At 38.1% G+C, this 17,454-nt stretch overlaps 3 protein-coding genes across 3 annotated transcripts; 2 read left to right on the top strand and 1 right to left on the bottom strand.

The window, feature by feature from the left end:
- Nucleotides 1-375: 375 nt before the first annotated feature.
- On the top strand, nucleotides 376-4,226 carry LOC117633842 (protein phosphatase 2C 56-like). The gene is made up of 4 exons (XM_034367653.1): nucleotides 376-884; nucleotides 2,285-2,572; nucleotides 2,929-3,034; nucleotides 3,266-4,226. Exons 1-4 carry the CDS (start codon nucleotides 423-425, stop codon nucleotides 3,580-3,582), a joined length of 1,173 nt encoding a protein of 390 aa, XP_034223544.1. The 5' UTR covers nucleotides 376-422; the 3' UTR covers nucleotides 3,583-4,226.
- Nucleotides 4,227-5,191: 965 nt separating this feature from the next.
- On the top strand, nucleotides 5,192-6,369 carry LOC117635722 (histidine-containing phosphotransfer protein 4-like). The gene is made up of 5 exons (XM_034370079.1): nucleotides 5,192-5,251; nucleotides 5,508-5,638; nucleotides 5,762-5,830; nucleotides 5,960-6,031; nucleotides 6,144-6,369. The coding sequence occupies exons 1-5, from the start codon at nucleotides 5,192-5,194 to the stop codon at nucleotides 6,262-6,264; spliced, it is 453 nt and encodes a 150-aa protein (XP_034225970.1). The 3' UTR covers nucleotides 6,265-6,369.
- Nucleotides 6,370-6,490: 121 nt separating this feature from the next.
- Nucleotides 6,491-12,195, bottom strand: LOC117635892 (putative ABC transporter B family member 8). Its single transcript, XM_034370267.1, has 9 exons — nucleotides 11,902-12,195; nucleotides 11,707-11,761; nucleotides 11,180-11,358; nucleotides 10,566-11,023; nucleotides 9,307-9,847; nucleotides 9,019-9,198; nucleotides 7,649-8,935; nucleotides 7,127-7,554; nucleotides 6,491-7,040 (listed from the first exon to the last, which is right to left on the bottom strand). The coding sequence occupies exons 1-9, from the start codon at nucleotides 12,193-12,195 to the stop codon at nucleotides 6,689-6,691; spliced, it is 3,774 nt and encodes a 1,257-aa protein (XP_034226158.1). The 3' UTR covers nucleotides 6,491-6,688.
- Nucleotides 12,196-17,454: the final 5,259 nt, after the last annotated feature.

Raw genomic sequence — 17,454 nt, 5'->3', positions numbered from 1 at the left:
GCGCTCACAATACGGAAAACGCGGAAGCGCCGAATGTCACATGTGCCCCGTCATTAAACCTGTTGCTGACTTCTCACGGTCCACGGATTGACCAGACGATCTGAAGCACAGGAGACTACAGATGAGGCGCTGATAGCGGGTGCAGAGACTAAGCCGCAACATGCTGCCGCAGAGAACCACAGCTCTCCAGCGTGGCAGGGCCATCTGTAAACAAGACACGTAGCGGTGCAGCGAAAAGCAAATGAGTACGACTGCAATCAATGCCTCTTTTTTCTTTCTCTTCATTCACTACGGATGCGTGTGTCATCGAACTTATATCTCCTCACACGTGTCGCCTTCTTAGCTGTCCCTTCCTCTTATTTTATCCCATTCTTCCCTTTCTCTCCTCTCTCTCTCTCTCTCTCTCTCTCTCTCTCCGCAGCATGGAATCCACAGAGGAAGAGCAACTCGAGCGAGTCAACTCACTCCCCGACCTTGAACTGGCGTCCACCAGCTCGAGCCCGTCCTCGATACTCACCACAGAAGACTCTAGAAGCACCACGAGCTCCGGAGAGGTCTCGAGAACGACGACGAGCAGCTCCGGCGAGATTCCCGCGTTGCTAGTGCCGGTTCTGGTGGACCGGACGCTCCTGACTGGAGACGAGCTGAGAGTGGCGGTGGCGAGGCCCAAGTGCGTCGGGAGGAACAACAAGGGAGTGACTTGGGGCTTCACTTCGGTGATTGGGAGACGGAGAGAGATGGAGGACGCCGTCGCTTTGATTCCTGGCTTCATGTCTTGCACGTGCGATTACGTGGGCGGTTGTACGGCCCCAGGTTCCAAAACCTCTTCCGAGATCTCCCCTGTTCATTTCTTCGGCGTCTACGACGGCCATGGCGGCAATCAGGTGCACCCTCCATTGCTCTATTTTTGAGTTTCTTTTTTATTTTTCTTGAGAAAAATTGAGTGGAACAATTTGGTTGGACGCGCGTGACGCGTCCGTTTCAAAATTCTGATAAATTTATTTGTTTATTTATAATTTTAATCTCAGACCAAAATTTTTTATAATTTATAATCTAAATTGAAGAAGAAGAAAATAAAATAATATTTGCGTAAACACTAGACTGTAGCAGTATGAATATTTATTTGGAGCCATCATTGTTTCTGAGGAAAGCCGACACGTGTCCGGCACGGAGTGGTCCACATTACTGGAGTTTATGGGGAGTTTCGTTTTCAGCATAGACACGTGGCTTTAGAATCCGTGCAAATTTTCGGTCTCAGTGAGCTGGGCGCGCCTATTCTTGTTTGGCATCGGGTGCATGGGGATTGGGGGGATAATGCTACCGTCACCCGCATGCTCTGTCCTGTCGTCACAGGCACATCATGTATCAACAGCATGACCTACTGGGCCCTCCATGAATTTAACAAATTAAATCTGGGGCTGTGTTGTTATTGTTCACCAAGCATTTTGGCAGAGAGTAGTATTTTAGTTTTTCTTATTGAGTAATCGGTGAACTGTATCTAAGTAGATTATTGGTTGGTTTTTGTATTTATGGAAAAATTAATTGAATAATAATTTTGGTAGATGGTGGGGGCGCTGAGTGTGTTATTGCCTGAAGAAGACGAATCAGCAAGATCATAGAGGTTCCATTTTTCTTGGAAAAAAAAAATCTAGGCGGGACCATTCTTGTTTGTGTGTTTAGTGTGAGCTTTATTATAAGCAGACGGTGGTTTATTGGGTCCCCTTCTATTATTTTCTTTTTAGAATCTCATTGTTTGGGTGCTTTCTCAAGATGTCTCACCGAATATGGACGGACAAATCCTCTGTGTTTTGACATTTATTTCTGTAACAGATTTTCTACTGGAAATAATTTGTTAATTAAGACTTTATTTGATTGGAGGAAAGACTTCTTGCACTTGTTTAGGCAATGGCTGAGTTGTTTCCTTGTGTTGTACATGGTGATGCTTAATGTTTTGTTTATTGGTTTATTATCAAACTACCAATTGGAACTGCATATTCAGATATGTTTTATTTAATCAATAACAATTTTGACATGGCATATCAGATGGTTTAACAAATATTGTATTATCAACTAATCATCATATTTTCCAGGAAGACAATAGGATTAACATATAACCAAACATCAGACATCTGCATATCTGACTCTGTTCGTTTAGTTGATTTAGACTTGTATGTCCTAACTTACTGCAAGTTAAGTGTTTTACTTTGTGGATATTGGAACTACTGCTACCCGTACGTTGTTAGTGAGACAAGAGCTAATCTATCATATTTGACACCATACATAGGTGGCTAACTTTTGTGCTGAGCGGATGCATGAAGTGATAGCACAAGAGTGGGATCGGGAGACGGTTGATGGCTACGAATGGCAGAGAAAGTGGGAAACAGCATTCTCAATTGGTTTTGAGAAGGCTGACAATGAGCTCCTTGAGGAGGCTATTGCGTCAGAGATGGTTGGTTCAACTGCAGTTGTTGCCATTCTATCTGGTTGCCAGATTATCACATCTAATTGTGGTGACTCGAGGGCAGTTCTTTGCCGAGGGACTGAAACAATCCCCTTAACTGTTGATCAGAAGGTCACATCATTAACTCTTCTATTCTTTAAACTTTATGTAGATTTGAATTCTTCTGCTTCATTGCTTCTGGTATTTGTTCATTGTGCATTCAATTTTTAGAGCTAAAGTTGCACGGTCTATTAAGTAAGAAAAAAGAATCCTTCTTACTGGGGAGAATCAAGATCATTCAAATTTTTTTTTTTTTTTTTTTGTCTGTGAAACATGGAGAGCAGGTTGAAAAGATTAGAGGAAGTACTTGACCAGTTATTGACAGCTAGCTATTGAATATTCATGAGTTAGGCTCTTTATTTATATTGTTGACACTATTTTTCTTAACAAGACTAAGGATCCGCTGTTTCTTGTTGTTGCTTTTACAGCCTGATAGGGAAGATGAACTCCTGAGGATTGAAGGAGGGGGAGGGAAAGTCATAAACTGGAATGGTGCTAGGGTGTTTGGAGTTCTTGCCATGTCCAGAGCTATAGGTTTTCATCTCTATTTCTTTGCTTAATTTGCAGTCTTCTGTTTTGCAGTTGTCAAAAGTTTTATCTTCCCAGACCGAAGCAACTATGTGAATGTGCCATGTCCAGAGATGGAAGACTCAATTAGACATTTAAACTAGTACCATAATCTCATTTTGATAAGTTGCCGTATTTCATTATGCTTAATGCAAGCATAATTTTATGGTACTTTGAATGGTTGTGGTTACGTTTCAGGTGATCGGTATCTAAGGCCGTGGATAATTCCAGTCCCTGAGATTTCATTCATGACAAGGACCGATGAGGACGAGTGTTTGATTTTGGCAAGTGATGGACTTTGGGATGTCATGACTAATGAAGAAGTGGGAGAGGTGGCTCGGCATCTTCTAAGAAGGCGGCGAAGGTCAATCTCCAGTTTGACTGATGACATTCCTCCGGCACAAGCAGTTGCTGATCATCTCACTGAAATAGCATATGGAAGAAACAGTTCCGATAACATATCCATCATTGTTGTTGATCTCAAAGCAAAAAGAAAACGCCAGCAAAGGCAATGAAATGGATTGGGTTCTCTCTGTTCCTATAAATCCAATTCTATCTCAGCCTCTCAAGTTCAGAGGTGAGAGGACAGGAAAGATGTAGTGATTCTCGGGTAGCATCCCCCATCTTCATCCTTCAGCTACCTTTATCTGACATGTACAGAGCTGATTCGATCAATCTCTTCAAACTGTAACAACTGGAAGAAGAAAAAAAAACCAGTTTGTTACAACAAAACATTAGATCAATCCTCAATTTTAATTGGTTTGGTCGAGAAAAGAGTAAAAGATCATGAAGAAAACTGCAAGTTGTTCGATAATATATTTGCTTGAGGATGAAGAGAAGAAAAGAAAAGAAAGCATGACGGCGAGAAAGATTTCCTTTTTAGCTATTTGCTCTCACCCTTTTTCTTTCGACACACCCGTCTTCTTTCGGACTAAAAAAAGTGGAATTCTGGGGGGAAAATTCGCGAACTCAGCATTTTGAAACACAAAAGCTTCATCATGTGCATGCATTTTATTATTTATTTTCCGTTCAATGCGTTAAATAGAAAATATAGGCTTATTTATGATTATTTGCAACAATGAAGGGGGGGATGTGTTGGTATGTGAAATCGAAGTCATGGATATTTGTCCTGTTGTCAAGTTCATTCTGATGGACATAATTTAATATTGCATTGTAAAATGAATGCTTCTTTCTATTCTTGTTTACATGTCTTGAAACCGAAATACCATGAGTTCCGCAGAGAGCACCAAAATAAGAAAATACTAATAAAGCTATCATCGACTTAAATTGAAACACAACCTTTAAAGAATTAGGTCAAAAGTGTTTTGATCATGTGATGTACATGAACATAATTTTGTCAAAGGTTTTAGATTATCTTTGTTCCCTCTATCAAATGCATATAGGACCGCATTGGAAAATGTTTGTAGCACAATCTAATCAAAAGTTATCAAAATGAACCAAATTAGTGTTTTTGTTGCTCCGTTTTGGGCGGATTGGATTGGATTGAATTGTGAACGCCCATAGAAACAAGTTGTATAATCTTGCTTAAGTAATGTAAAAAATAGTTTCAAATGGTTTACTTGAGTATGCAATCTAGATCCTCAACAATGGCTGTGTTTACTGAATTTACTCCAGAATCCATATCTATTGCAAATAAACAAACAAAATCTCTATGCATTTATTTTACAATCTAAGGAGGATATATAGTAATATGATGCTAAGAACCATCACCTCAACGCGCGTGAGTTGACGCGCATGAGTGATTAGTCACACACATCAACAGTTGACAGCCATCCACGCACTAGCCGACGAGTGCTCTAAGCAAAGCAAGCTCAAGAAACAAGTTTTGAAACAAGGCACTAGTTTCAGCCTTGTCATAATTGGCTACACTGCACATCCTATCTTACATACGACTATGGCAAATATTGTTCCACCAGTCTTACATGCCAACACAATCAGCCATTTCTCCTATTTAGATTCTGTAATCTGCACTTTTTCAGAATGAGTAAATGCATGCCTATAAAACGTGTTGCATCCTGATTTCTTTTCCTCAATATATATATTTCATCTTCTTGGCTTACCATTGTGGTACTCTCAATCCAATCTTTGAATATCTGAGCAACAATGGGGAGCAATCCCTTGCGCCAACAAGTTGCAAGCATGAGGCAATCTTTCTTTGATGAGGTTTTATTTTTTATTTTTCTTCTTTAATTAGAATTAGCATGGCATGTTGGTCCTAGTTTTCATTTTGTTTTCAATAATCCTGCACATTGGTCTTGTTTTCCTTCATGGGTTTTCAGAAGTTTTACAGACTCTCATGATTTGAGTGTGACAAATTGAAAATGCATTCTTCATGAGATAAGAGCTGAAATAAAGTACAAGTTGCAGTTGCAGAGATATATTGTGTTGTACATGATGAAGATGAATATATATGTTGCAGGAAATTCTGGACACGCAGTTTATGCAGATGGAGCAATTGGAAGATGTTGACAATCCCAACTTCGCAGAGGAGGTTATGACCTTGTACTTTAGGGACTCTACGAAACTGATAGCTACTGTGGAGCAAGCACTGTGAGTACTAATACAACTTAGTTTGACATTAATTCCTTTAATGATACACAATGCATGCACTTTAACATTAAAACATCTATCAATCCGATCTGTTTCGTTTCTGTTTCGTTTCTGTTTCCAAAGGGAGAAACCCCCCTATGATGTCAACAAGCTGGACAAGTCCCTCCATCAGCTCAAAGGTAGCAGCGCCAGGTAGGTGCTTGTTAGATTGGCTCAAGTTTTTTTGTTTTGTTATAAAGATACATTATTTGGGTGCTTATAGCAATTATCATCATTGCTCATTTTGTTAGTTTCTACATTATTCTCATGATCAATTCACAGCGTTGGTGCTAACAAGGTTTGGATCGAGACGAACCAGATGAGGGAAAGTATCAAGGCAGGGGACCTCGAAGGGTGATGATGATTTTTTGGTTTTCTTCTTTTAATAGCCGCTTAATTAGACCTGGTATTGTAAGCTAATTAGTGATTATAAACTTGTCCGTGATCCATTAATGCATGTGAGCAGGACCAAGGCTCAGCTTCAGCTGATTAAGCTAGCGCATGAGACTCTGAGAGGGAAAGTAGAGCCTTACTTTCATCTGGTGCGACAAGTTGGACCTTCAGAGACTGCTCAGCGCCCCAAGTGAAGGAAAGGGTGAACCAAATTCAACCATGAAGTGTTCTATCTAAAGTGTTTAGTTTAATGTTGGAATAAAAACAAAGGTCGTCTGTGACTGTTTTGTCCAGAAATCTTTGTATGCTTTTGTAACAGACAGTATAAGAAAATAAAAGAAATCTGCAGGATAATACAATTAGCATATATAGTTTTTATTATTATTTGTTCTTGACTTTCAACACCAGCATTAATTTGGGACCAACCCAATATTACATTCAGGCCTTTGCAATAAGTTCCTGTCTAAGAGTCAAAAACCCCTCATTGAAAGAACTCTAAATCCTCAGGCACAAAGCCACAAAACTAACCAACCCAAAATATGCTGCTGCTAGCTAATTTTACAGTTTACAGCAACATACACCATTTTACTTTTACAGTAGAGATTTATTTACATGCACCTAAGTTTGACAGGTGGCAAGGTTAAAGAAAGCACCACGCTTGTGCTTGAGCTGAGCATATGTGCCTTTCTCCACCACCTTCCCATCTGCAACAAATGCTATCATTTCAAGGTTTTTGATGGTGTTAAGCCTATGTGCTATCACAACTGTTGTCCTTCCCACCATAATGCGGTCCAAAGCTTCTTGCACAAGGTGCTCAGATTGCACATCAAGTGCACTTGTTGCCTCATCTAGCAATAGTATTGTTGGGTTTCTAAGTATTGCTCTTGCAATTGCTATTCTTTGCTTTTGCCCTCCTGATAACTGCACCCCTCTTTCACCACACTCTGTATTATAACCGTCCTTCAATGACCTAAATAGAAGAACACAATGTTTAAAAAAAACATAATTATGATAATCAAATGGCTATACGATTTTTCGATTTGATAATAGACTTACGAGATAAATTCGTGGGCATTGGCTGCTCTGGCGGCCTTTAGAACTTCATCCTCTGGGGCATCAAGCTTCCCAAACATGATGTTGTCGCGAATGGTACCGGAATATATCACGGGCTCTTGGCTAACAAGGGCTGTGTGCCTCCTATACCATTGAACATCTAGTTCCCTTATGTCCACACCATCCACCTTCACTGACCCACTCTCTGCATCATAAAATCTTTGTATCAATCCAACCACGGTTGACTTGCCACACCCACTTTTCCCAACAAGTCCAATGCTTGTGCCTGGCTTCACCTCCAAGCTAAATTGGCGCAACACCAATGTCTCTGGCCTACTTGGGTATGCAAAATCAACCTTCTTCAGTTCTATGCTCCCAGTCACTTTCTCTAACTTTATCCCATTCCCACTAGAACCATCTTCATCCCCCACCTAAAAAAGATAGAATTATCCCAAGTAAACTTCTGCTTTCAAAAAGAAAAAGAAAAAGAAACAGATATGATTAGGATATTAATTTGTTACTTACATTACGAGAGCCTGGAATTAGTGAGTGGCGGTCGAGAATCTCAAACACAGATGCAACTGCTGTTGAACCCTTGGCTAAATCAGAAGTCATACTCCCAGCTTCAGCTATAACCTTACCAGTGCTCACCAATATGAAAAATGTTTTGAACACATCCCCAGCTGATATTTGCCCCTTTTCTACTAGTGTACCACCATACCAGAAGTCCAGTGCCCATGACATAAATGTTAGGCACTGGGCTGACCCCATCCCAAGCCCAGCTAGCCATGACTTCTTCCTTGCCTCTTTCCTCGGCGCCTCCTGAGCCTCATCGAATAATTCAAGTACTTTTCCCACACTTCCAAATGAAGTCACAATTCTATGATTGTACACTGCTTCAACTGCAATTTGAGTGCTATGGTTTTGTGCTTTGATAAAGTTGGCTGATAGGCTAGACAGCAAAACTTTCTTTGTGTAGAAGCATAGGATTGCGAGTGGTTGGACCGCAATCATAACGAGTGCTAGCTTCCAAGCCACAACTAGCCCCATGATCATGGCAATTGTGACAGCTGAAGTGGTTTGGACTAATAAGGACACCCTGTCTGCCACAAGGGACTTAACCATGGAAGCCTCATTGCTCAATCTTGAACACAATGCCCCACTTGAATTCTGCTCCTCATCAAACCAAGCTGTTTCAAAGGTCAAGATCTTCTGAAGCATTTGTAACCGGATTCTTTTTGTGAGCTGCTCACCCATGTAAGCAAAGTTGTAGTGTTGCAAGAGATTCAAGGTGATGGAGATTACAGAAAGTGCAGAGAAAATCAAGGAATATGTACGAATTCGAGCACGCATTTCCTCGTGGCTTTGCACAAAGAAGGCTGATATCATGCCACCTATGGTTAAGGCATAGACAGGTTGGACTGACCCGAATGCTATGGCAGAGAGGCTTCCAATTAGGCCTTGCTTCCATTCAGGGGAATTCAAAGACAGAAGGCGGTAGAAGGAAGTTGGAGGGTGTGACAAATGCTGTGAGGTCTCGAGGGGAAGCGGTGATTTTGCAAACGTTGATGCAGGGCTTGATCTTGCTGTGCTTAGCCTGCCAGCACTGCTTCTTGTGACCGAAGACACTGAAATTCGTTCTTGGTCAACATTGTCACAGCTGAATTGTCTCTGTAGCTTTGCTAGTTTTGCATAGTGACCGTTTTGGCAGTTGATGAGTTGGTTGTGTGAGCCTATTTCGATTATGCAACCGCCACTGACCACCGCAATTAGGTCTGCATTTCGAACAGTTGAAAGCTTGTGGGCAACAACCTGTTCATGTTAAAAAGCTGTGAGATGATGAAGTTAATTAATGCACTAATTAAGGTATATATCAATCAACATTTTCTATTTACCAAGGTGGTTCTCCCCATGGAGGCTTGATCAAGAGCATTTTGGACCAGAGTCTCAGATTCAGAGTCAAGAGCGCTTGTTGCTTCATCAAGTAGTAGAATTACAGGGTTCTTGATAATTGCTCTGGCAATAGCTATCCGCTGCTTTTGTCCACCAGACAAAAGTGCTCCTCTCTCTCCAATCTGTCACATATATGTATGGATATGTCAATTAAAATGACACTGTAAATCTGATGATCAGGATCAAATGCTCAAAATTAAAAACCCTTTCAAAAGTGCATAAATATTCACCTTGGTCTCATACCCTTGTGGAAGTTGCCTTATGAAATTATGAGCATTGGCAGCCATAGCTGCAGCTGTGACTTCATCCATATTGGCATCAAGCTTACCAAACATAATGTTCTCCTTAATTGAAGTCCCAAACAAGGCATGTTCTTGACTAACAAGTCCCATTTTCGATCTAATCCATTTCAGCTGAAGTGTCCTTATATCGACACCGTCGATCCGAACAACCCCATCATCCGCATCATAAAAACGTTGCACCAATGCAATTGCTGTGGACTTGCCACTTCCACTCGCACCAACAAGAGCAATGGTCTTCCCTGCTTCAACCTTCAGATTGAAATCTCTGAGGACCATGGAATCTGGACGAGAAGGGTATGTGAACTTGACACCAATGAATTCTAGTTCGCCTCTAATGTTGTCTAAGACAAGTCCTTGGGTGTCTTCACCGTCGATCAAGGGCCTACGGTCTATCCGGTCGAATATTCGTGTAGCAGCAACCGCAGCTTCTGTGAAGTACCTCAAATCCGGAAGTGCCATTCCCAGGGATCTGTTGTATAATTTACATTCACAATATGAGGCCAAAAGTATATATGTTCATGTAAATATTGGATAGTTTATGCATGGAGCACGGCATATGATGCATAAAAATTGTTCATGACAAATTTTTTCTAAACATGAAATCTTTTGCTAGTAAAATCTCATCACTGCATCTTTTAATTGCCAACAAATTAAAAATAATTAAGATCATCGATTCAATCACTTCTAACATCAACAACATAGATAGCTATGCTAAATTAAAATCCAAGAGTAAATTAACTTGTGACAGTTGAGAAAATCCACCTGTATGTTGAAAGGTAATCATCATTGTACTACTACATCATTTATACAAATTAGGGAAGTTTAAAAAATAGAAAAATAAAACCATAAAAAAACATAATTGTAACTTCGGATTAGGAGATTGACTCTAGAATTTCACATACTTCATTTGTGAAGCTATATATTCCTGATCAACACGATTAATGGAGTTATCGAAATTTTCACACATTTTGACCTAAAAAAATTGAAATTTTCACACATTAAACTGAATCTACTAAAAATTAAAGATAAGTACTTGTCAATCAAATCATTTGAACTTCTCTTAAAGTCCAATATTATCAGTCATCACCATCAATATAATCAGAAATTATTAACATGCATGTGCTTAATTGAGATAAACACAAATTAATGAAGAAGAAAAAGCATAATAAGATGGATGAAACACATACAGTCCACTCAATACGAAAGAGATCCCAGCCGCATAAATCCTCCCACCGCTTTCACCTTTATACATCACCAAATGGCTTCCATACCATGCCAGAAATCCCCATATCGCAAAAGACAGCCCTGTGCTTCCCACTGCCAGACCTTTTGCTATGCCTTGCTTCATCCCCAGCCTACTTGTTCTCTCCAATATTGCTGAATATCTTTCCACAATTCTCCTCTCGGCAGTGAATGCATAAACAGTTTTTATGGAGCTTAGAGCTTGCTCTACTATGCTGTTTGCTTTCCCATACTCTTTGTATGATTTTTTCGACAAGTACATGAGGTATTTCCCATAGATCATTCCTGGTATTATTAGGAGAAGTAGTGTTGGAAATGCTACCAAGGCCAGTCTCCATGACAAGTATGTGGAGAAGGCCAGCCCCGAGACGAACACTGATGAGTGCATAACAAATGTTGGCACCTGATCACCAAAAATGAAAAACAAATCAAACCATGAAATGTAAGAATCGGGAAATGTTATTCACGCTCTTAGTTTGTCATTCTACAGTCGTAAATTCTGAATGACAAATTTTGGTTTCATCAGTTAGTAATTTGATGGTGATCGCGAGTAATTTACCTTTTCACTTAGAACTTCTTGTATGAGAGAAGTATCTTTTGATATGGTATTGATGACCTCCGAAGTAGTGGCTTCTTGGGAATCGAAAAACCCAACTTCTTGTCTCAAAACTGCTTTCAAATACTTGTAACGAATCTTCAGCACCTGCCTCTCGCTGGTTTTGCTCCAACAATAACCTTCTGCAGCCATTATTAGTCATTAATTACTTTAATTAGTTTGGCTCTCATCAGCTTTTAGAGGGTTTTTCAGATGCTTTTAATTCTTGTAACAAGCTAGGCCCCATGACTAGGGCATTTTAGGGTTCCACAGAAAGAAAGTTCTCCTTTTCTTCTTTTTTTCCCTTCTTTTTTCATTATATATTATACCATGAAGTTACCAACTTTTGTTATCAGATCGCTGCCATTAGGAAGATAATGGACTGGGTTTAATTTCATATAATTGCGCCTCGCATCGATCCGGCCCCTTGTCCTTGGAAAGCAAAGCAAATGAGGAAAAAAGAGAGAAAAAGGAGAGAAGTTTGAAATTACCCAAAAAAGCCACCAGCATTACTGCTAATCCCAAGTAGACAAAGTCTAAGCTGCACTGTTAACCAAACAAAACACACAATTAACAGATGGAAAGTGTGAGACATAATGAGAAAATGAGTTAGTTGTTGAAGACAAAGAAAAACCAACAGCAGCAGCACTGAGACTGAGAGAGACAATAATAATAATCCAACTGACCTTTTCAACCTCGTGCATCCAATGGATCCCATGATTATTGTTCTGTTGGCTCTGACCATATCCCAAGTTATTCATAAGACGGCTAACGAACACCAGCAAGCAATTTGTCGACATCCCATCTCCTACTGCTCCAACTGTCCCCAAAACCATCAGCACCACATCCACCCAATCAGCATATCTGAAAATCTTCACCACAGAATTTCTTCCTTTACTTCCATGGCTGCTGCGTTCATCTGATCCTTTCTCCTTCACTGCCAATATCTCATTCTTCTCAGGAGATCCCATTTTGCTCATTCTCAAAAATCAAAAGTATATTGCATATGTGTTTGTGTGTTTGGAGGAAAAGAAAGTAAAAAGTGGATGCACAAAGGGTACAAGCTCAAGCTCCTTGGCGTGTTTGCTCAAAGAAATGATATACACTCAGCTTTATATACAGAAAATAAAGTGAGCAGCAAGCAATGAAGCAAGTGATTTCTGTGAAGCAGCCCTATAAATTATATCATATGCTTTAATTATGTCATGGTTTGTTTAACTAGAATTAAGATAAGGATGGTGGCTGTTACTTTCAACACAGCATGAGAGACCAAAAGCGAGGGCAGGCAGCAACCCATTTTTGGACCAGTATATACTGTTCAACAAAGTTGACTATGACCACTGACCCATTGGCCAATCAGACCTAGCTTTTGTCTTTGTTCCCTCCCCCCATCCATCTTTTTCATTTCCCTTAGGTTTGTTTAGTTTACTTTGAACTCATGTAGTTTATTGTCTGCTTTTGATTTGTCATTGTTTAATATAATGTTGTTCTCGGAGACATTGGGGGCTCTCTCTCTCTCTGCCTTGGCTCTCATTTGCGCAAGCAAGCCTTGCTAAAATGGTAATATTAATATTTGTATCTTGCAAAGACACAAATATAATACTACTTTGTTTTGGTTCTAGAGTTCTATATATATATACAGCTGAAAATTACTTTACTGCCCCCACTCAAAAATAAAATGCCGATAAAAAGTTACTTTTCTTAACTTTCAGGTTTAAGTGGAGTGACCACGAATGAGTGATTAGCAACGTATTAACTTACTAACAGGTCATCGGTTGAGCGCACTATTATATATAGAAAAATGCAACAACAAAAAAGTTTCTGTTTGGTTAAATTATTGTAAAGAAAGCACCTTTAATTGATTGCCAGAATATTAATGATATGGTAAGATAAAATTAGGAACTTTATTTCGCTTCAGAATAGCATATTCCTCTTTATTTGTTAATTATAAACTAATAGGGTTTAGGGGGAGCTGCATGTCGATTTCGTATATCCTGTCATCCCACCACCATGTCCTTAGCTGTATTTGTTATGGTTTCTTAGTCTAGTCTCTTCTCTCTCACAACATATACATTTCCTTGTAATTTCTTTTTCTTTCTTTCTCATCTATTTCAAATGCTCAACTTGAATCAAAGATCAGGCACAATATCTACATATATATATATGGTACAACAAACTCAATCGGACTTCCAATATAATGTTACTCAATCAAAAGCAAACTCTTTATTCAATTTATGCATACTTAATCTAATTGACTTTAATTGTATGATGACCTGTACATGACATAAAACAGATGGATATGTAACCTTTGTGTATTTGTATGTATCTAACCTAACTAGATCGTCCGATATATAATCATATATACATGAAATGATCTCTAGGAGATATCTTTTAGATCTTCTCCCCTGCCGTCCATGCTCCACCATTCTTGTCCTTATACCATTTCTGGAATATTGATAAGGTAGTATATAACTCAACATTGAACATTAATTTCACTTTTGTTTGGTTCTACAACCACGACCACCTAGTAATGACTGATGGCTGATCCACTCTTTTTCTTTTTCTTTTTCTTTTTTAGTATAAGTGATTGGACATAGGTGGGTTTACACAAATATTCGTTGAATTTCTGAGGGTTTCGAACCTCTACACTAAGCTATACCTCACTGGCATGACTGATCTACTCTTGTTATTATTTGAAGTGTTGATTATCATCTTGATTAGAATACTCTCTCTCTCTCTATATATAAATTTATAATAAAGACTATCTAAGCGAAATGAGATTCGAACGTAAAACATCTTCTATAACATTCAAAAGGAAAACGTCATGAGACCAGAACCTATTTGGTCAATTTATTATTAAACAGTTACCCAACTGATCAAACTTCAGTGTTAGGTTTTTCCTTGGTTTTTCTCATCCTTGCTCTTATCCAATTACATTCTTCTTAAAACCATGAATTGTCCCTCATTTTCCATGCACGATCATATGGGATACCATTTGTTTAATTTTTTAAGGTAAAATTTATATATATGAGATCTCTCCCACTCTTATACATGTATCTTGTGCAATATCTGGAATCTGGACTCTGTGTCTGTGGTGTGTATATATATATATATATATATATATATATATTCCTTTGCACAGTAATTTTGATATGATTCTTCGGAGTGGAAGATAAAGAAGCATCTTATAAGCTTTGCAGGCTCTCAGATTGGCATGTGGATTCCGTTTGAAAAATCATCCCTGATTTGCTCAAAAAAAATAAGGAAAAGAATAAATCGTCTTTGATTCCTGTTGTTTCTGTAGGAACACAACACGTTAATTATCACAGACAGTAGTAATAAGTTCACTAAAATTCCTCTGAAAAAGGGGAGACAGTGAGGTATTGTTTTCTTTATAAGATTATCGTACGTGTTTAACGTGCCATTATTATTACTATTATAATATGACATTCTATATTAATTCCACTTCGTTAAAAACTATTAAAAAAACAAGTTTAACAGACTTAAAGCAAAAGCCTAAATGTTATTATATTGTCTAAGTTTATCATGTTTAAAGTGGGTGAAAATCCTATATTTTTTAGTAAATATCACGAGGTGTCCCCACATTCGAAGAGTGAGATTAATTTCTGCTTGAGGTTCGGCTTGCCCCTGACCATAAAATGCTTCCAACGAGTTTCTACATAATTTTAGGGTTTTCTGCATAATTTTAACATATGCTTGCTTGCTTGCTTTATGATATCATATTGAACCTTAATTAACAGTTTAATGTCATTATTTAAAAAATTAATTAGGAGATATCTCATGTGCAGGTACTTTGCCCTAATCAAATACTTAATTATGCACACGTAATACTGCTTTCCAAAATCTTCAACTTATTGGGTTTTTCTTGTTGGAGCGTGAGAAGTCATCCAAATCAACCTCTAGATCAATTCAACATGTTGTTGTATTTAGTTACTAGAAAAGTTTTACCCATATTCGGCACATAATTGCTTTGTATTTTTGTTTATTCATCAATAATATACTATCGCTTATAATTACTTTGTATTTTTATTTGTTCATCAATAATATGCTAGCTATCTCTTATTTTCAACCCAAAAAAAAAAAAAAATTTCAACCTCCCATCACATCTTCACCCAATTATAATTTCAATCTAATTTCTCACAATGCGGTTTTCTCGGCGCAAACTAAGGTTGTAATCAATAGGCAGAATATGATAGCTATAACAACTAATTAACAAAGGAGGTGCTAATTAATTAATTAATTAATTTCACTAGTGGAGAGACAATGTAGATTGTGGAGGCATCGATCATTTTGTTGGCCCACCTTCACCTAGAACTTGAAGAGAGTTAAATCCTCTATAAACTATAGTTTAAATGTAATGATGGTCATTAATCATCATCATTAAAAACAAATTAATAAGAAAAAAAGGAACCCATGCATATATGAAAAGCACATCTTTCACTAGATATGAGTCAAAAACAGTCAATCCAACAATCAGAATATGCATGAGTATATTAATGTTTATTGATGGTAAGAAAGAAGCACATGAACCACGTGCCATAATGGAATGGAATATTTATTTTGTAATTAATCCCATGATAAAAAGTTTTAGGTAATTTTAATAATACTATAATATAAAGGCCAACAATCCCTAACAAATTATAACAATGTGTTGCGATTCCGAGTTTTTATGTGTATAAATATATTTTGGTGGGTTCGTTGAAAAGGTCTTCGTAAACATTGAACTAAGATCGTAAACCAATTTTAAACTAGAATCAAATCAAATATTCCACGTGACTTTTCTTGCCAAAGGTGGTAGAAAACCAGCTTCTGCTTTTGCTTATGCTTTAATCGGTGTCTTTGGTTTAACAACAATTGATATTTGTACTTTGTGTCCTTGTGGAGTCAGACCAGAGAGGCGGCCAAGCTGAGGAAGCCAAGTATACTTTGTCTTTGTGCATTATTAACTTCATGTCATGGACTCATGGTGGAGCTAGTGTGATCAATAACGCGTTTAGACCATTGCACTCTCAAGAAACAGACTCTCGGATCCTTCTTATGAATTTCGTCTGTCAGGATCTACTTGATTTTTTATGCGAAGTTTCCACATTAAATCTAAAAAATTCAAACATACAAGAACCCGCCTTTTTATACCTAACATTTGAGAAACATATTTTGTACGTACATGCACGTATGTATTCTTACTTAGATCATATGAATTTTGTCTGCCAGGATCTGCTTGATTTTTTATGCTAAGTTTCCACATTAAATCTAAAAAATTCAAACATACAAGAACCCACCTTTTTATACCTAAAATTTGAGAAACATATTTTGTACGTACATGCACGTATGTATTCTTACTTAGATCAAATATGAATGTCCTAATCAAAACATCGACATTATTAACTAGTAATCATGACAAGATTATGTAACAATACGCCAAAAAGGTTTGGTCCTACGACCTTCTTTAATCTCAGTCCGCAAGTTTCTATAGAGCACAGGAAAAGTTGAAGAAAAACTAGTGTTAGCTTAGCTTAGCTATGGGCCTTTGACAGCTCCATGGACTTGAAACACGTACACGATCGAGAAGATGACGACAGAGAAAGAAAAAAGAAGATGCAAAGATGACGAATGCCAATCCAAAAAGCAGACAAGCTCCATTATTTTCAAAGTGAAAAATCAAAGCGAGGCCTCTCCATCACCATCGAAAAGACTTTGTAAAATGAAATTGGCTCTCCTTTTTCTTCTATCTACTCTTTTGGCACGACCAAGCAATATTTAAAGATAATGTAATAATTATTGCCTAATTAGTGTGTGATTAATGGGCCAATGTGATCGTTTAGGGAGCACTGCTATATTTATTTGTGGTGCAGGTAGGTTTCTAGAGGGGCCCATTGCTGGATTTTCTCTTTATAATTCTATCCAGCATCTCTCTGTTTTCTAATTAATTATGGCCAAGCAACAGAAAAAATTCAATCAAATGCCAATATACTCCAGTGGAGTATAGCTCAGTTGGTTGAGTTCTTCATCTCCACTTGAAATCACAGAGGTTCGAAACCCTCAAGCACCCAATGAATATACACTGATCAAAGGTTTTTACATTGGAGCCATTGGTACCAGCTCCAAATTCTTGACCATAATAATATTATTTGTTTTTATGCTCTTAAACTCTAAACTCAGATTTCTGATTTTTTTTTCCCCCCTTTTGCATTCAACAATTGAAATGATCATCACTCATA

This window comes from Prunus dulcis, chromosome 7 (assembly GCF_902201215.1).
Source record: "Prunus dulcis chromosome 7, ALMONDv2, whole genome shotgun sequence".
Lineage (NCBI taxonomy): Eukaryota > Viridiplantae > Streptophyta > Magnoliopsida > Rosales > Rosaceae > Prunus > Prunus dulcis.
The sequence above is the reverse complement of the archived record's forward strand: the minus strand, read 5'-3'. Positions and strand labels throughout refer to the sequence as shown.